General features: G+C 37.4%; 1 protein-coding gene across 1 annotated transcript in view; it reads right to left on the bottom strand.

The window, feature by feature from the left end:
- Positions 1-3,125: 3,125 nt before the first annotated feature.
- The window catches only part of antxr2a (ANTXR cell adhesion molecule 2a), a 218,968-nt gene continuing 200,891 nt past the window's right edge, over positions 3,126-21,202 (bottom strand). Inside the window, exon 17 of the mRNA XM_072253136.1 lies at positions 3,126-6,847. Coding sequence (XP_072109237.1) covers positions 6,809-6,847 — 39 coding nt within the window. The 3' untranslated portion in view covers positions 3,126-6,808. The remainder of the gene's footprint in view (positions 6,848-21,202) is intronic.

Below are 21,202 nucleotides of genomic sequence, written 5' to 3'. Positions count from 1 at the left end.
GAGCGGACAAATGTTCCTCATATGTTAACCCTTTCATTCCCGGAATCATTTTAGTGAATCTTCTCTGTACCTTCTCCAACATCAGCACATCCTTTCTTAAATAAGGAGACCAAAACTGCCCACAGTACTCCAAGTGAGGTCTCAACAGTGCCTTATAGAGCCTCAACATCACATCCTTGCTCCTATACTCTATTCCTCTAGAAATGAATGCCAACATTGCATTCGCCTTCTTCACCACCGACTCAATCTGGAGGTTAACCTTAAGGGTATGCTGTATGAGGACTCCCAAGTCCCGTTGCATCGCAGAACTTTGAATTCTCTCCCCATTTAAGTAATAGTCTGCCCTTTTATTTCTTCTGCCAAAATGCATAACCATACACTTTCCAACATTGTACTTCATTTGCCACTTCTCTGCCCATTCTTCCAATCCATCCAAGTCTCTCTGCAGACTCTCTGTTTCCTCAGCACTACCAGCCCCTCCACCTATCTTCCTATCGTCAGCAAACTTAGCCACAAAGCCATCTATTCCATAATCCAAATCGTTGATATACACTGTAAAAAGAAGCGGCCCCAACACGGACCCCTGTGGAACACCACTGGTAACCGGCAGCCAACCAGAATAGGATCCCTTTATTCCCACTCTCTGTTTCCTGCCAATCAGCCAACGCTCTATCCACGTATGTAACTTTCCCGTAATTCCATGGGCTCTTATCTTGTTAAGTAGCCTCATGTGCGGCACCTTGTCAAAGGCCTTCTGAAAATCCAAATATATAACATCCACTGCATCTCCCTTGTCTAGCCTACTTGTAATTTCCTCAAAAAATTGTAATAGGTTTGTCAGGCAGGATTTTCCTTTAAGGAATCCATGCTGACGTTCTGCCTATCTTGTCATATGCCTCCAGGTATTCTGTAACCTCATCCTTGACAATCGACTCCAACAACTTCCCAACCACCGATGTCAAGCTAACAGGTCTATAATTTCCTTTTTGCTTCCTTGCCCCCTTCTTAAATAGCGGAGTGACATTTGCAATCTTCCAGCCCTCCAGAACCATGCCAGAATCTATCGACTTTTGAAAGATCATCGCTAATGCCTCCGCAATCTCCACAGCTACTTCCTTCAGAACACGAGGGTGCATTCCATCTGGTCCAAGAGATTTATCTACTTTAGACTACTCAGCTTCCTGCATACGTTCTCTGTCGTAATTGTGACTGCACACACTTCTCTTCCCTGCCACCCTTGAGCATCCGGTTTACTGCTGATGTCTTCCTCAGTGAAGACTGATGCAAAATACTCGTTCAGTTCCTCCGCCATCTCCTTATCTCCCATTACAATTTCTGCAGCATCATTTTCTATCAGTCCTATATCTACTCTCACCTGTCTTTTACTCTTTATATACTTGAAAAAGCTTTTAGTATCCTCTTTGATATTATTTGCTAGCTTCCTTTCATAGTTCTTTTCCCTCTTAATGACCTTCTTAGTTTCGTTTTGTAAGCTTTTAAAAACTTCCCAATCCTCTGTCTTCTCACTAATATAGACAGACATAAATGTTCAGCTTTAATTATGGAGAGGTTATGGTGAAAAATGACAGAGAACATACAAGATACCAACTTTTTTTAAAGTTGTTTAACTTTAGAAAAGTGGATAGAGCATTGGCTGATTGTTTGACCCATGCTTCTATTAAGGGGTATTTTACTTGTAGTATCTGCCATCAAATGCACAGTAAGTTAAAAGTGTTGACAAGTTAAACAAGTTAACATGTTAAAGTATCATTTTTACATTTGATTTGCCTTTTTTTGCTTTCGATTTATATGCTTGTAGGTAAAAATAATCTATATTAAGATATTGTAGAATGCTATCACTATGGTCATTTTAAAACTGGTTGTGTAATTTCATTTGCTAACATCTCACAACACTGAAGGAAAAACATGTACTGGAAAACAGCAGAAGCTTTCTCAATTGTTTACTGATTTCCAGAAGCATCAAGTTAACACTGACAACTAGGGAAAAATTGTAACAATAGAATAAAATATTTAATAAGCTTGTATCAAATGTTTACTAATAGTTGTTTGTGATCAACACCTATAACAAAATAATCTGATCATTTAGTACCAGTGGTTTCTACATTTTAGTTTGTACTCAATAAATGTTAAACGACAAGGAGATATGGGAATTCTAAAATTAACAAATAATTTTCATTTAAGTATTATGTTTACACATGCATGGAAATTCTTATTTCATTTTAGGATGAATTATTCTTAAAACCTGAAAATGTGTAGTCCTTCATATGTACTGATAGTGATCAGAAGCCTAGGAAAACATATTTTCTGACATTATGTAATGGATGCTGTTGTATCTGATAAATACTGCATGTAAATTACATTGCACCAGTGCCTACAGCTATTTTGGTTGATGTTCTAGACCCTCTCCTTTACTTACTTAACATTTGATTGTACATCTGAAATAGGAAGAATATTAATTAAACTGATGTGCGATGTTTCCGAATATTCCACCTGAAAATTAGATATTTGGAGAAATATTTTATTAAATTCAAATCAAGACAGTTATCTTTATGTGCTAAAAAAGTAATTTTCTTATTAGAGCATGTTGGATAGATTGTTTTAATTTTGTTGGAGAAAATGCTGCTACTACTAAAGTAAAAGCTACTGCTATTACTGGTACAAACTCAATTTTTATTCAGATCTTTTCTTTGTAGTCTGAAATTACATTCTGCAGTGTTGGTGATGAACACAGAAATACTTTTCTACAAAACAGTTGCTTTTGAAGGTTGGTGTTACCCTGCTTGAAAAGATATGCCATTAGTATTAAAAGAATGAATGTATGATATTTGATACAAAATGATTTATATCACATCACATGTATCAATAGTTATAGTCAACAATATTTGATAAACAAAGGGCCATGAGCATTTTACCTCTTCGCTAAATATCAATGGTTCAATGGTTCCATTCAGTATCAGAGAATGTATACAATATACAACCTGAAATTCCTACTGTCTGCAGACATCGATGAAACAGAAGAAAACCCCCAAAATAAAGAATAAGAACCCCAAAACTCCTCTCCCCCTCCCACACACAAGCAGTAGCAAAAGTGTCAACCCTCCCCCCACTTATTCCAGCAGGAAGCATCAGCACCCACCACCCAGCAGGCAAAGTCCCCAAAGAGAGACCATGATCTGCAGGCCAATGAAAACTATTGTTCACCCAACAATTCAACAAGCCTTCTCTTTCTCTCTCACTAACAAGGTAATATTAACAACTATTTCCTTAAAATGACCATAAAAGAAACTATTGAGGACTATTTTAATATACTGATCTTTAACTCTTAGTTATTTGATTACATCTCCACCATCTCCTTCTTCAATGTTCGACCAATACTAACTACAAACACTCATTGTAGAGTACTAACACTAAAAACTAGAATTCAAACTTGTATTATGACAGCATGAATCACCCATTTGCAATTTTGTTAACATCCCAGGCTGATTACTGAGTATATTTTTATAAGTTAATAAGATAAATCATTCCGAATTCCAAGCATCCTGCAATTATAACATTTAGAAGCTTTCTTTAAGCAATTTTTTTCTAAAAAAAAGATGAGCAAAATGTACAATTCTTCAGTACATGCAGTTGTTAAGTAAAACAGACCACACCAATTTGAGGTGCAAAATAATTTTTGCGTGTCACTGAAGTAATGGATGTTTATATTTTATTTACAGCATTTTTGAAGTGTGTTTGAGCCAGAAAGAGCTTGGTATTTGTTAAGATGATATTCTTAATAATAAAACCACAGTCACTAAGTTGTTTGTAAATGAATTTAAAATAGGTATCTCTTTGTGTCCTGGTTTACTTTATCTAGTGGTAGATAAACTACATCCAAAAGTAAGCACACACAAGTCAATTTGAAACTAAATTGACAAACAAAATTTTGACCATACAGAAATAGATGAAAAGCTGAGAGAACCCAAGTTATAAATCATAAACAAAATCTCTGTGATCACATTCATTTTTATTATCATATAGATTTCTCTTGTATGCAAATGATTTGAACATTTAATCTAAAAGAAAAAAATCAGTCAGAAATTACTGATATATCAGTATCTGTTGAATATATTCCTAAACCCTCCAAATTAAACTTGGGAATTTGGATAAACATGTATTTTGTAATTCATAGATATATAACAAATATATAAAACCTAACAACATGTCATTATTTTACTTCTGTATTTCCCAATTGTTATTCAGCTTTACGTTTTCTTTTTGGTATGATTTGAACATCTATACATTTTGATGAGTTATGATGGGGTATCACCTTAAGTTGTTACAGAACAATATTATAAATTATGTTTTGGTACTGCTGTAAAAGAAACTTAAATAAATAAATTACTCCTCAATATCTTTGAAGGGATGTTTGATAATCTAAATTACATTTTGTGTAATAATGTACAGTGGATTTATAATGAACCTACTTAACTTTAGCAGTTTCCTGATTAGGCATTATGCAGTACCATTCTGTATATATGTACAACTGATTTGGAATTGTATTTAAGTAATTTTGACCACATGATGTATTGACATAATAAAGGATGATAAAAAGGCACAGATTTTGTTCACAATGATTTAAATCTAGCTTTTATAATTGTTCCGTTTCAGAGTTTGCACAATGCACTATACTGTATCCAGCAATGTGGCAAGCAAACAGGCTTTAGTGGAGGCTCTTTTGCTGTAAGTTTACTGACATATATATTAAGGAAATTAATACTTGAATTTTTGAAGCAATTTCTGAAAGTACATTTCTAATGATAATACAGATCTGTGCAACAATAAACTCGTTCATTTCATACTAAATTGGTGTAAACACAAGTGTGCACAAAGCTTTGGCTAAATGGAGACAATTCTCGTTGTATGGGGGGGACTTTGGAAAACAGTGTAATTCCACAATTAAAAATACAGATAGTGAATCTAGCTCCACAGATTTTGAAAATCATCTCTTTCTTTTAAGTTTTCTTATAAAAATCAGGCAAATTTAAAAATTCTAGTTAAATTTATTTTGCAATATACCAAAAGGCTGTACTTAAAATTTTGCCATTACTGTAAATAATAATGTGCAGTAGATTAAGCAAGAGCTGCTTTTGGCAACATGACACATTTTGCATGTAAACCAAAGGAAATACTCATGTCCCATGTGATTTTGATGAGCAGCTCAAAAGCATAATTAGACCAGGACTATTCACTATTGCTCTTCCCATCTCGCGCACTTGCTCGCCCACCAAATGTGAAATGTTCGCCTGCTCTCTCAAATGTGATGGTTGTTGAACTTATTTTTAGTGTCACTTGATAAGCTTCCCTGCTTGCAGAGAGACATCCCACTGACCCAGCCACTGGTCATTGTCTATACCAGTTCACGTCAAAGCAGGCGCGCTTTGTCAGGTTTCGACTCGAATATCCATTTTACATTTCATGTACAGTATCGAAAGTGACTGCATCATTCGAGCTTTTCTCAGCTGCTGCCTTCTTCTCCCCCACAGTGTTTCTGCTCATACAGACATCATTTGGGATTGTTTTCTTGACAAAGTGGTTGAGGGAAAAATATTATAAAATGTATTTTTCCTCAACATTTAGGAATGGGGCTGCAGAAGGAAAACATAACTTGATTGTTTGGTTACCATCAAGGGTACTTTTCCCTCTCTCATACCTAACCAATGCAAAGTACATTTGAAAAATCCAAGCAAAGCTTAAATAGCAATAGGTCATTCAATGTCAAAAAGCATTAAAAAAAAATATGAGGAAAATCTTCACAGGCTGCTGCTTGCTGTTGCCTTTAATTATATTAATTAAACTTTGAAATTCTCATGCAAAGAGAGTTGCTGGCTTGTGACACAGCAAAGTCCTTGGAGATTTGAAAAATGAGGGAATGCCAGTTTATGCAACCTTAGTTTGTAACAGGATTGCTCTATTTTCTCTTATTTATTTATTTAATCAAAATAAACAGATCAATGAGTATGCTTAAATATGGTGATAGGTTATGCACTACTGAACACAGGACAACTGCAAACTACTGGACACTACTTCAAGCCTCAGAGCACCAATGTCTCAATTTCTGCAGAAGATCTATTAATTTTTTTTCTCAGTACATAATGAAAGAAAGGTGTCTTCAAAAACTAAAGGGCAAAGTCTAGCTGATTCCCATACCTTGAGGCACCCTGTCTACAATTTGTCATGCGTGTGCGCTTTTCAGTGGAAAATGACAAGATTTTCAGTCAGACGGCTCCCGTAAGGCATTGTAAAGTGGTGAAGTTGGAAAGATCTTCTGATGTGACATCGCCGAAAGGCAATGAACCTACGCACCGGGTAGGTCTGGTGAGATTGCTGCTCTGCCTGTGGCTAATAGGTTCTATTTTGACAATACACTCTGTCTATAAAATTTGATTATCTGAAACAGCATATTACGGTCAAAATATATTCAGACTGGAAAAAAATGTCAAAGTGACTTCAACTGCCAAGAATCAATGGATTTTAGTGGGGAATGGGAAGAGTGCACATGTTTTGATTCTGTTGTACTGGCATTACCAAGGACTGGTGATCAGAGAACTAACTCAGCTGTCAAGTTTTTTTGCAAATATCTTTGCACATGAGTCTTAATGCAGTTTTATCACAAGAATTAACAACATGCACTGCAAAATTGCTGTCTTTTAAATGGAAGGCCACTGATGTCTGTCGAAAGTAGAAAATGCTTCATCATTCCTTGGTAGGCAGAAGAGAAAATTAAGCATCTCTAACTTCATTTTGCTTACTGTGTCTGGACTCGGCTGAAGTTGATACAGCGACCCTGTAAATTGAAAGAAAAGTAGTAAATAACCTAGAGAAACAAGTTATGGTCAATAAATAATTTTACAGTAATTGGTATACTTATGGGGTGAGAGTTGTTACGATCTTTCAGACATGCATATTTCCTCATAAGTGCTTTTAAATATTACCATAATTGCACCAACTAATTTAGTCACACTTAGGATCCTGAACAATATAAAATGATCTCATTAACTAATGCTTTGTAGTGTTGTCATTACACGGAACTAGAACCTCCACAAATTATTTTGACACTTTTGATGAGTAATACAGTTGGCATCATATTTTGTGCCTCCATGCAATGTAAGTGAACAGAATTGCACAAAATGGATACATCATTCCAGTGAAGATAACTCTGAAGGATGGATATTACAGCGCACTCCTCTGCAACTCTGAGACCCGACTTTAAAATCAGTCCAGACTTGCATGAAAGTGTTAGCATTGGCTTAGGACTTGCACAGCCAGTCTCAATTTAGATTTTCATGGAGGTACATATACAACGATAAAATTGTGCTAGAAAGATAATTAGGAAGACTAAAAGTGCACAGAAAGAAAAGTTGAGATTACACAGCTTACAGTCAGGTCATTTATGTATTTTCCAAACCTCCTCTCTCATTTATTAGCTTAACGCACTACTTCCTCAAATGCTTAGCCTGCCTCTCCTTAAATACATTTCTAATATTCACCTCACCCACTTCTTGGGATTACAACTTCTATATTTTCACTACTGCATATGCAAAAACTTTCTTCTAAATTTCTACTGGATTTCTTCGTGATCCTCTTATATTAATGGTCTCTAGCTTTGCTCTAACTCAGGAGTTGAAAAACACTGGAGTAGATATTGATGATCACTTATCCCACATATAATGGGACCATGTTTCAGGAACTGAGCACAATGCAAGGCCATTGCTGTATTATGTGGCATGGCTACAGAATTTTTATTACCATCTGATCAGTACTAATAAAAAGTCAATAGGAAAGCTATTTTTTGTTATTTAAAATGCATTATTAAGTAAAACTAATTGGTATTCGACTTCCCAGCTCTTTACTTCACCCTCTCCCTCTCTTGTGGTTTCACCTATCACCTTGTACTTCTTCCTCCCCACCCCCCACCTCCTCACGCTGACTTTCCATCTTTTTTTCCAGTCCTTATGAAGGATCTTGCCCCAATGAAACAAGCAAATCAAACTCAATGCAAAGTAAATTTGATATATACAGTTTGCTCATGATTTTGAAAAATGAGTATATACAAACTTATAACTGCACAAATAATTTGATAACAGTTGCTAAAGAACATAAGTTTTGATTTCTTAAAAACCTTACTGCAGACAATAATTTTAACATGCCAGTTGATTGGAACAGCTAAAAAAACAATTTCAATAAGCTAAATGAGCATTGAAATTAGACTTTTCTTCTACGTAAGATACGCATAGGTTCTTCCCTACTTTCAGAATAGATAGGGCAATTTTAATGATGGACCTTTACTGGCCATGTGATCTGGAGATGCCGATCTATCTAATGGAGAACATAGTAGTAACAAATTAACTCTTCTCGGGCTTCCAGCCAAGTACTGGTATCGATTATTACCAACGTTTCAATGCCAAATTTTGGCAGAGCTTGTCATCGAAATGTGGGTGATATAATTGATAACCAGTACCTGGCTGGAAGCCCGGAAAGGATTTATTCGTCATATACGCCAGGAAAGCACTAGATCCTTTTTTGTTCGAATGTTCTATTGATAACAAGATTCAAAGATTCAAAGTACATTTATTATCAAAGTATGTATGCGGTATACAGCCCTGGGATTTGCCTTCTCCACAGACAGCCGTGAAACAAAGAAAACTTTGAATCTGGTCAAAGAAAAACATAAAACCCCCAATGCACAAAATTAAATTGTGCGAACAGCACAAGAAGACAAGTGAAAAACTCAGAATGTAAAACACCAAACCACAAGTCATTGTAAATTGTCCAGGAATATTCAGCTCAGCTCAGCTCAGTTCAGTTCAGTTGAAGCCAGCACCATGTCATTTGTTGATAGCAGTCTGCCATGCCAATTCACCCCAATTAAAACCATACAAACTTGCAACAAAAAAGAGCAATCAGAAACCAGAAACACATCATAAAGTGAACCACAGAGCCCAATGCACAAACCACTTCAAAGTATGAAGACGCCAACTTATTCTCTTAAGAAATACAATATCTTCACAGATGCTATATACCAAACATCTTGAAACATTTAGTATTAAATATAGAAGCTGAAGGATAAATGTCTACCAAAGGCATTGGCATTTCACTTCTCACCCAGATTCTCAAATATAAAGCCACATTTCAGGTCTTGGAGTCACCATTCATAACTTTCATAACTGTTATGTCCCACTTTTTGTTGAATAAATCAACACAGAGGAATAAAATAAACTAATTATCCTTAATACCAATAATTTAGGGATTTATTTACATATGAATTACCAAGTAAATGCCTCAGCAACTCGTAATGCTTATTAACACGCCACTGCAGAATACTAATCCTCTGAACAGGATGAAATTAAATAGCTAACTAAGTTTCATGAATATATACTAGGTTTTATATTAATTATAAAGAAGCCCTTAGCTGAACAACTAAACAAGCTACTAGCCAAAGCACGACAGCTGACAACTGCACCTCAGCAATGATTTCTTTGGTATTTATTATGAACATTATGGTCCAACTACATGAAGGGGGTTGAGAGTTCAGGCTACATGAGGAACTCCAGCTTTGGAATTCAAAATCAACAAATTAAGATGAATTCATCAATTGCTATTGACTACTCCTTTGCCTTTGACTTTGCAAAACATTTATATGATAACAATTTCCATCTGAGATTGGATATCTCTCAATAATTGTAAACTCATCAATGTTTTTCCTCATTTAGACAAATAACATCAGCCAAGGAAGAAATTTTCATCTACCTGGCCAAGTGTATAAAATGGACTGTCCACCTATCCCAACTTGCTTTGTTCTTTGAAAACATCAACATTAAAAAATAATTGGCAATGTTAAGTACACTTTCTTGACAATACCATCACCAGAAAGTTCAAAGAATCTTTGAACAACCCTGAGACAGTCAGTCTTGACCTTTTGGTCATTGATCATATTGAATGAGTTTTTCTTCTTATAATTGACAATAAATTTAGCGCCCATAATATTCGATTCAGCAGCTGCTAGATAAAGTATCGGACAAATTTGCTAATGTTTACTGAGGGTAGTCAGGGCAGTCAGCTCCCTGAACAGCAAAGGAGAGTACAAGCCAATGGAGGTCACTGATGCTGTCTTCCTTAGTTTGCAGTAATGAAACGAAGACCAGAAGGAGGTGTGCCAGTAAAGTGGTTACGAGAAAGATGAAGAAGAGCAAGATGAAGGGAATACTGCAAGTCTGCGTAAACCTAAACAATCAAAACTGGCAGGCAAGGTAGAAACAGATCAGAGAATCACAGGATGGTTACAGCATGGAAAGAAGTTTGTCAAGCTTCACTCCTCTACCACCTCCATTCAGCCTTGCAAATTCTCTCATTCAGGTACTTATCCAGCTTCTCTCTGAATCCCACAGTTGAATCCGCCTCCATTTCTATACTTAGCAATGCACTGCAGACCCTCATCTCTTGCTGTGCTTTTTGCTTAACTTCTTTGACAATGAGTTTGAGAGATGGGTTGGGCATTGAGTTAACAAGAGTGCAAAATCGGAACATTTTCTTGACAGTGATAGGGAGGTAGTAACTGATAGAAAAGGAAACAAAATTTAGGTATAAAAGAGTGTGTGCGTTGCCTCTTTGTCCTAGTCCCTGTAGCAATGCATGCATGTTCTTACTGGCTGGTGGCAATATCCTGAAAACTCTCTTCTGAGAATAGAGTTTATGAACTGTTATTATATTCTGGCCAACCTGTGTGACCAAACAGTGAATGTATCATGATAACTGACATTCTAACAATATTGTAATTGAGCACTAGTTTGATATAATAAAATGGAAGATTTTAATATAGAGCTGTTCCTGACATTATTAAATGCCTGCTCACTTTGGCTGGGTTGCAAGGAGAAAGTTCCCCTTCAGTTATACACTGCAACCCCCACTCAAATTATGTCATGGTCAATGCATCATAGTCTTGCATGTGAAATGTTGAGGTGTGCATTAGAGAAATGCTAAGGACTTCAAAAACACACATAGGTATTGTTTTTCTCAAATTTCTATTTCTTTCAGCTATGGGTAATGCAGCGAAATGGTTACGGATACCGGCTGGCACATTAACTTAGCTTAAAAACCTGCGAAAGAACTGCACGGGAGATGACCAGCAGGTAATAATTGTTGCCTGAAAAAGCATCATGTCAGAAAGCTCGGCTATAGCAAGCAGAAATTCAATACCTTAATTGGAGCAATGAAACACTCCCTTATAAACAGTGTACCTCTAACCCGAGAATCTGTATGAAACTGAACACTGGCTGGGTGAGGTCATCATGATAACTGCCAAAGTACCAGCAAACACCTGTATATGCTATATACCAGATGCAAATTTACCTCCTCACCCTATGCTCCTGACATGCTGTATTGAAGCATGCAAGACCATATGTGTGCAATTAATTATGCTCCCTACCTACGAGCCTGGTGCTCTGCTTTCTTGCACTGCACCCTCACAAAAGGAAAGAAAAGAAGTCAATAGCTCTGGTGGACAATGCACCTGGTCCTTAACCACTGATCTTAGAAAGAATCCAGGCAATTAGTTACAGATTCACCCTTCAATTGGTGAATGCAACAGGAACAATTTGACTTTGCTCATTTCAATGAGGCCATTCCTTTCCACAACATTCTATTGTGTTTTGATTTGAGGAGTTCAGAGCATACTAAATATGAATAAACTATTGGTTCCATCTCCCACATTTCATTCATTTTCTTTGAGATTTATAATCGGATGATTAAATTTCCATTATCTTTTGCTAAGGAAATTGAACACAAAAGTAGATAGGTTATGCTTCAGTTATGTAGGCCGCTAGTGGGGCCACATCTGGAGTATCAGGTTCAGTAATGATCTCCTCATTTGAGGATATAAATGTGTTGGAAGCAGAGCTGAAAAAAATTACTAGACTGATTCCTGGAATGGATGGGCTGCCATAACATGAAAGGTTGAGCAGGCTAGGCTTGTACCTGTTAAGGAATGAGAAGTGACTTGATTAAATCAAGTCACTGGGAGAGAAGGTGGAGTAGATATTTCCATGTGTGGAAGAATGTAGATTTTCCACTTAAGATAGTGACAATTGTGATTTTCTTTGAAAAGGTTTTATGAGACTTTGAAATTTTTATTAAGATGCACATGGAAGTAAGGTCTTTAAAATTTTTAAGGTGCTTGACAAATGGGGAGGGGGGGTTTTAAGAAGTTACTGCAAGTAGATGGGAATATACAGTTTAGGTTACAATCAGATCAACAATAATTTAATTGAAAGACAAAGCAGACTCAAAGGGCAGAGTATCCTCCTCCTGTCCGTAATTTGTATTCAATTGTTCTTCTTCTGAAATGTACATATCATTCTGAAATACCATCAATTGATTACTCCACTCAACCTGCTACAATCATCGAAAGGGAAACATAACTCACACTGACCACGAAAAAGTACAACTTTTTACTTCAATAAATTATGTTGCATTGTATCATGTAATACCTTGAATACAATTAGACTTTTAATTGGTACTTATTGTTGTATTCCAGGGTAGATTAAATATTACAGCAGGTCAATAGTAAATGGATTATGAATTACATTTTCCACTGTATTGAACCACAGTTATCATACTACATATACTAGGGATGATCTCACTTTGACAAGCACCTGTTCCCCAGAGAATATGCAAAGGGTTATACTAGGGCCCAAAACATAAATATTTAAATTTCTAGATATGGTACTTTTATAAATTGTACATACATGTAGTTAAATATTATTATTATCTATAACAGTGACTGAATTTTACAAATATGAGGTTTTAATTAGAGTTGGAAACATTTAGTGTTTAATTTGGTGGTGATCAAATCTGCTCTCAGTAGCCATTTTATTTTTGTGACTTATAGTGCAAAGATTTCAAGCAATTCAAGATGGTTCTAATCAGAGAAATGCAATAAACAGACTTCATTTAAATGAACAAAGCCTTGCTCTGGGTAGCTAATTGTGACAGAAGTTCCTTAGCATTGCTGCAAAGAAAGACAGGATGTGGCTTTTAATTGAATCAGGATTGTCAGTGCCAGCAGAGGTTTATTAACCTTCTCTTGTCTGTAATAAACCTCTTAAAAACTCCAGGCACAATGCTATCTTTGTACTCTGAATATTTCAATCACACAAAGATCCCTATTATGATTTTGCAGCAAGAACTATAAAATAAAATGATCACGTTGTTTGGAATGCAAATACATTGCGCTTCTCGGACTGCAGATAACTGGAAAATGTGAGCTGCAGATGTTCCCTGTTTGATGAACTGCTGTGAATCTTAACTGCTCCTCCTCGATTTCATGGAAGCAAAGGGATGTCACTGCCATGTAACAGCTCTGGGCACAGGCCCTTGCTGTTTCAAACCTATTTTCAGATAGCTGCCAGTTGATTGGCCACAGCCACATCACAGAAGGTACAGCAGGCGCAGATGGTATTAATGCATGAATGTGATCGAGGCAGATTTTCAGCATAGGGAGCTCAGATTCAATAGCTCCAAATGACTGCAGCGAACTCCATTCTTTCCAAGGAATTCCAAGGTTAAAAAAATAATAAACATTATATCTTGTCTGGGGCAAGAAAAAAAACAGAAATGAACAATGTTATGAGCTCTTTGCTAAAGCTACCGCACACCAGAAAACAAATTATTCAGTGTATTCAGATCAGGAACAAAACAGTATGTGGACAGATCTATGTATCAAGTTGCTTGTGTCAAGGCAAGAGTGCAGGTGTAACTTTATGGTGCCAGAAAAGGTACTTACTTTAAACACAAGTGCTTACAGTATTCAACCTCAAAGCTCAAGGTACATTTATTATCGAAGTATGTATGCTGCACACAACTCTGAGATTCATCTTCTCCAGACAGTCACAAAAAAAATGAAAGCCATGGAGGCCATTCAAAGAAAAATACCAACCCCCACGCACAAAACAAAAACAAATTGTGTAAACAATGAAAACATCAACTGCCCCATATGCAAAAAAACAAATCATGCTAATAACAAGAACATCCTATTGTTGAAAGAAACAACATTTTTTTTTGTAGTGATTCCAGTTTTTCCTGGTTTTCATTTCCCTTTTCTCATCTACCTGGTACATCGTGCTGTTTTTCACATAGATACTAATGGCTCAGAAAATTAATAAGGAAGATAAATCCACATCAATAAATGCTATTAAGTTAGCAAACACTGAGTTGTGTAAAGCAAGAACTGACAAAGGGATACAAAATCAACTACTGTAAGTGACCATGCAAAGCATGAAACTCTATGAGGGGAAGAATGATGTCTGTGGATGTGAGGCGAATCAAGCAATAAAATGGATACTGTACTGTGCAAATCAAAGCTAGTGGACAAGTAAAATAAATCAAGTAATCAATTAAAATGATGACACCAGTGAAATCAAAAAGAATCTTTTCATACCATAACATGACAGAAATCTGGAAGTTGTGTCTTCCAAAAATGATGTGGTATCAATTGAAGTGCGAGTGGGGAAGGGGGGAATGTTAATTATTTCATGTGCTTGTGGCAGGTCATTCCAATTGCAGATGTGTTGCCCTTCCTCACATGGCATTTACAAACCTGCCCTACCTAGGAAGATTTACCTAAAAGCTTCACCTTTATATTTCTTAGTTTTTTGAAGTACGTTAGAATATACTGTATATTCATGATGCCACAAAATAAGTCTGAATGACTCCTACAGGTTGATAATCAGGAACAATCAAAGTAATCTTCACAGTTACAAAAACAAACCTGCTACGGCATTCTAATTCAAATTTAGAAATGACAATTTTGCTTTGATTTTTCTCTTATTACAGCATTGTGGTAAGAATGATAACCACATTCACTTGATCAGAACAACTAAGCAGCAAGTAATAATTAATTATGAGATTGATTAGTTTGACAAGAATGACTTAGTAAGTGAGTTGTGTAAATATTATCTGGCAGTAGGTGAGAGACTGTAATTCATTCAAAGAACACTTTGAACTGAAAAATCTTCTGAGGGCTACTAATCTCTAAAATTCTACATTGGACTTCCGATCATCTATGCATGTGAAAAATTATTTTGATAATTATTACTTGATTCTCCTATTAAAATACCTAGCTTTTGTTCTTTCGACGGTCTTTCGTTGTGTTTGCAGAGCTAGGATAAATAAACTAAAATGGATAACCTCAGGAGGCAGACAACACAGAACTAAATTTTATCTTGTGAGAGTTTAGGGTAATATGAGAAATAGGGCACGAAAAGGGTGCAGAGCTCATAGAAGCCTGGCTGAACGTCTAAATTCAGCACAGAATTTTCAGGCTCATTGACAATTATCGAAATTTAAATGCAAAGGCTGGCAGTAAAACTGGCACCTGCAGGTCTAACACTCAAATGTTAATTCATTATAATATTCCTGGAGCTTTAATGTGGCCAACAATCACCTACATTAAAGAGGGTTGTACAATGACTGGAAATGGAAAGGTCCCTCCGTGAGTAAGAGAAATGCTGGACAGTCCTTTAATATGTGGCCTGTTGAAGGAAGAGAGCAGAGGAATGTTCCCCACCTGCACTGGGAAAGGAGGGCACCGATGTGCTGTCAGTGGGATTAGATCTCCTGGAAGGCCTTACTGATATGATATGGTTCCTCTGTACACTTGTTAGTACTAGTCAGCATAAAGATTCCACTTCACAAAAGCACTGCCAAAACCCTACTACTATTGATAGCTTTACAACCTCAGTATGTACTTGTACTGAAGCCCCCAACATCTTCATCTAAACTCTACCCCATCTAAACACGAACACCCTTCAGAGGCATGGATCACATTTCAAACACATTATACACACTTTATATAAGTGAGAACAATTTTTCATAAATTTACAGGATACAGACATTACTGCACAATCAGGACATGCTGCTCTTTCCAAACTATCCTTGAGAAGATGATGGTAGGATGCTTCCTTGAACTGCTGCAGTTTTTCTGCTTATAGTAGACCCAAGGATTGTTGAGTAGGAAGCTGTAGGGTCAAGACTTAATAATTAAATAGTGTCATATAGCTACTTGCAAATTAAAATGGAAGGGAGCCCATAAATGATGGTGCACCCTTGTCCATTGTTCGGTGGATGCGGGGAGTCTGCAAGCAGCTGAAGTATCCTCGGCAAGTAAGTGCAGTGCATTTTTTCAGACAGAACATTAAGCTGTTTTATTGCAGCTATGGTAGAGGGATTGAACATTTCAGATGGTGGATAGGGCACTAATTAACTGGGTTGTTTTATGTTGGGTGCTTTCTCATTCTTGGAGCAGCACCCATCCAGGCAATGGGAGAGAATCACTTCATGCTCCTGATAGATGTGCTGGAGATGATGGAAAGCATTTGAAGAGTGAGGAGGTTAGTGACCAATGTCCCCATTCGTTGAAGCTTGCAGGAAATGGCGAGCTATTGCAACAGGGGCACAGTCAGGCTCTGGGCTCCTCGACTAAAAAGAACATGCTAATTGTCCTCTGTGTCAAAGCAATCCTCCACCAGTTTCTTGTGGGAGCTGAGATGAAGCCCCTTGGTAATGCTGTGAAAAACATGAAGCAGGAACTGACTGGCATCTCTCCTGGTTGTAAGAAGCCTGCTTTCTACTTTTCTCACAAGTAATAGAGTTACAGTTGCTATCAGTCAAGGAATCTCATTTGGTGAAGCCCATACTGAACAAAGGCAGAACCCTGATGTAACTCCGCTTATCAAGACTGCATCTAAACTGCCCTCCAAAGATTCTCAGCAGCCACTAGTCTCGCTTTGTGCTGCCTCTGAGCTTGAACGTAGTGGAAACAGTAATATTCTTAGAAAAGAAGTCAATGGGTTGAAAACAGATGAACTGCTTGAAGAATCTTATTGTGGAAGGTACACAAGGCGATGTTGGAGCATCACCAAAGCTCTACTGAATTAGACAACAGTGATCATTCCTTCTGTGTATGGCCACCTTAACTCATGCTCTGTATGCCCACAGTCCCCTTTTCATCCTCCACCTGAGGCTCCTGTTGGTGATTCTCATCATTTCCAGAGAATGAAACACGAGGCAAATCACTGTAAATGTTTATACTTCTGCAGGACTCCTTCTGCATAGTCCATAAGAACGTAAGAGATAGGAGCAGAATTAGGCTATTCGGGCCATCGAGTTTGTTCCACCATTTAATCATGGCTGATCCACTTTCACTCTCAACCCCATTCTCTTGACTTTTCCCCGTAACCTTTTATGGCCTGACTAATCAAGAACTTACCAACCTTCGCCTTATATACACCCAATGACTCCGCCTCCACAGCCACCTGTGGCAAAGAAATCAACAGATTCACCACCCTCTGGCTAACAAAACTGTTCTTCATCTCTAAATAGATGTCCCTCTATTCTGAGGTTATGCCCTGTGGTCCAAAACTCTCTCACCATATGAAACATCCTCTCCACATCCACTCTATCTAGACCTTTCAACATTTGATAGGCTTCAATGAGATCCCCCCTCATTCTTTTAAATTCCAGTGAGTACTGGTATTAAATCAGACCTCTGGCATTGCACCCTGTTCTAATGAAGTCGAACATGTACGTAAATAGTGCCTTTGGGATCTCTTAACTAGATCACTTTTTGAAATGTGCAAATATTTTTCATTCACACCAAGGTTTTTGCTCTATGTAGGGAGGTGTGATGGTCATGGAGTCATGGCTGAAAGAAGATCATAATTGGCAGCTTAATATTCAAGTGAGTACAGACCCAGAGGCATCAAACACTTCTTATACCATGACCCTTTCATTTCCAGAATCATTCTCATAAACCTCCTCTGGACCCTCTCAAATGTCAGCACAATGTTTCTTAGATAAGGAGCCTAAAACTGTTCATAATACTCCAAAAGAAGCCTCACCAGTGCCTTAAAATCCTCACCATTACACCCTGATGAAATAAATGTTAATATTACATTTGCATTCCTCAGCAACAACTCAACCTGCAAGTTAACCTTCAAGGAATCATGCATGAAAACTCTCACGTCCCTTTGCACCTTGGATTTTTGAATTTTCTGCCCATTTAGAATCTAGTCTATGTTTTTGATTCTTCCACTGAAAGTGTATGACCATACACTTCCCGACAGTGTATTCCATATGCTTCTTGTTTGTCCATTCTCCAAACCTGTCAAATTCCTTCTGCAACCTCCATGCTTCATCAACAGTATCTGCCCTCCCACCTTTCTTTGTATCATCTGCAAATTTGGGCACAAAGTAATCTATTTCTTTATCCAAATCATTTACCTATCATGTAAAAAGAAGTGGTCTCAATTCCGACTGCTTTGGAGGCTCCCTACATTCCCATTCTTTGCCTCCTGCCAACCAGCCAATCCTCTATTCGTGCTAGTATCTTTCCTGTAATACAGTGGACTCTTATCTTGTTAAGCAGCCTCATGTGCAGCACATTGTCAATCCAATAACATCCACTGACTCTCCTTTGTCTATCCTGTTGTTATTTCCTTAAAGAATTCCAACAGATTTGTCAGGCAAGACCTTCCCTTAAGGGAACCATGCTGACTTTGGCCTAATTTATCATGTGCCTCCAAGTATCTCAGAACTCATTCTTAATAATTAACTCCAACGTCTTCCCAACCACTGAGGTCAGACTAACTGTCTTGTAACAGGCCGTCCTTTCTGCTGCCTCCCTGTATTACCACCCACAGCTCCAATCTGCTTGTTAAATTTGCTGACGACACTACATTGATTGGCCTTATCTCAAACAGTAATGAGGTGGCCTACAGGGAAGAAGTTATCTCTCTGACACGGTGGTGTCAAGAAAACAACCTCTCCCTCAATGTTGCTAAAAGAAAGGAGCAGGTTGTGGATTACAGGAGGAATAGAGACGGGCTCATCCCTACTAACATCAATGGATCTGGGGTTGAGAGGGTAAACAGCTTCAAGTTCCTCAGCACCCACATCACCGAGGACCTCACATGGTCTGTGCACACCAGCTGTGTGGTGAAAAGGGCACAATACCAGTATAATGCTTCTACTGAAGACAAAATACAGCATACCTCTCAAGAAGAAAAACAGAGTCATGACTAAAGGAGAAAATAGAGCATTAGCAATAAAACAAAAAATCAATGAAGATTTATTTTGCACAAAAATATACATTAATTATTTGGATTAAAAATAGGAAATGCCAGAAACACTCAGCAGGTCAGGCAGCATCTGTGGAAAGAGAATGAGATTTACCAATGAATGCTGAAGGCCTTCCATTCCAGGAAGCAAGATAATACATTTAAATTGTTTCCTCTCTTTCCTAGATCTTACAAAGGATCTTCAACTTGAAATGTTACTCTCATTCTCTTGTTACAGATATCACCTCAGCTGCTAGGTGTTTCCAATATTTTCTGCTTTGGTGTCAGATTCCAAATATCTATTCTTTTCTTTTGATTTTCATTATGTAGATGCTGCAATGAAAAACACTATTTCTAAATTTGCTTCTGGCACCAAGTTGTAGGACAAGAAGTAGGGTTGATGGTGTTACAAGGATAATAGCCAAGACTGAGCATGAATTCATTACAAATTCAAATATAGGGATTTAATTAGCAAGTGCAGATCACAATAGGTAAGCAAGAATCAGTAAATTTGTTAAGAAAAATTAAAAGTTCACATATTACTTGAAAAATAAACATCCAAGAAAATAGAGAAACACAATTATTGTGCAACAGAACTATTCCAACCACTAAATGGAGGCTAACAGGGCAACAAAAAGTCAACCAAAAAGTTTATTTGTGGAGGAAAAGCAGACTTGCAGGTGTAGGCGCAAATCTGCTCCTCTGAAAATGACAGTAATAAAAATAAGTCATAAAGAGGATGTAAAAAAGATTTACAAGAATATTTCCAGAAATTCTTCAAATATATATTGAAGATAATAGATAATACAGATATGAGTAATTTTGGCACACACTGAATATGGAACTAAGAAACCACTTCTTTCTTAAGAAAGTGATGATCAGGGAGATGTGGTAAAGAAGCATGACCTCCGAGAAGCTGGACAAGAAAGAGGGGAAGTAAAATCCCTAGGTTACAATTACACAAGTAGACAAAGAAAGCCAAGTGCAGGCGTGTAGCGTATTGTGCTTGAGATAGACTGTTTGAACAGAATAGGCTACTTTTATGTTGCACATTCTATTTCATTTTAATAATAGTACTGTTATTAAAGTGTAAATTGGACAGCAACTACAAATGGTGTTACGTACCCCATAACGGGTTAAAGAACCAGCAGAAATGGGACACACCTGGAGTCTGGTTTTGCTGTTTACTAACACTATTTTTATAAAACCCAAACTTCTTCAAACTTAGGTAGTAATTGATACAGTCTTACAATGGTAGGTAAGAAAAGTTCAGTTCAGATGCACAGGTTAATTAATGCCAGATGTTTGTAATCCAAAAACTAATGTTGTGAGAAGGCAGTTATGTTGATATTCCACAGATTCCACGACAGCAATACAAGATAACAATAGTAGTAGGTTTCATCTCCGAAGTTGTTCCACTTCACACACTAAACATCACCAACAGTGATCTTCAATGAATATCCTTTCAAAACAAGTGGTACCACACCCGAATTCAGCTACGGGACATCTCAAAGTGGTGGCCACAGGATACAGGATACTCCAACAGAATCCATGTATGGAATATCACCAACGGTAGCTTATTACAAAGGGGACCCTCTTCAAGGGAACCACCACCCAGGCAAGGGTCGACACACCGGTAGATTCCACACGGTCACTCCAAACACACAACGTGATAACCACTTATCCAGTTCCACGACATACGAAATAACTCCAACAGTGGTTTGCCCCAGGGGTGCCTTTCTTCAGTGAACTACCAGACCCAAACAAAGAGTAAATACACACATAGTATTCACAAAGGTTTTCCCCTCACCAGAGAACCCACTCTTGTGGATAAACTAAGTGACAATCACACTTTCGTAGTCGAATGGAAACAAACTCACCCTCATGGGCTGCTTAGAGAGAGAATCCAAACAGTGATCTCTTTGTCACTAGGTTTCTTCTATTTCAAACCTGTCTCTCCTCTCTTCTCTTCCTGCAAACTTGTTCTAATTGTAGAAAACTGGTGAGAGTCATTTATCAATACTCAGGAT

This window comes from Mobula birostris, chromosome 3 (genome assembly GCF_030028105.1).
Source record: "Mobula birostris isolate sMobBir1 chromosome 3, sMobBir1.hap1, whole genome shotgun sequence".
NCBI classification, from domain to species: Eukaryota; Metazoa; Chordata; class Chondrichthyes; order Myliobatiformes; family Myliobatidae; genus Mobula; species Mobula birostris.
This window is presented reverse-complemented; position numbering and strand designations above follow the sequence as displayed.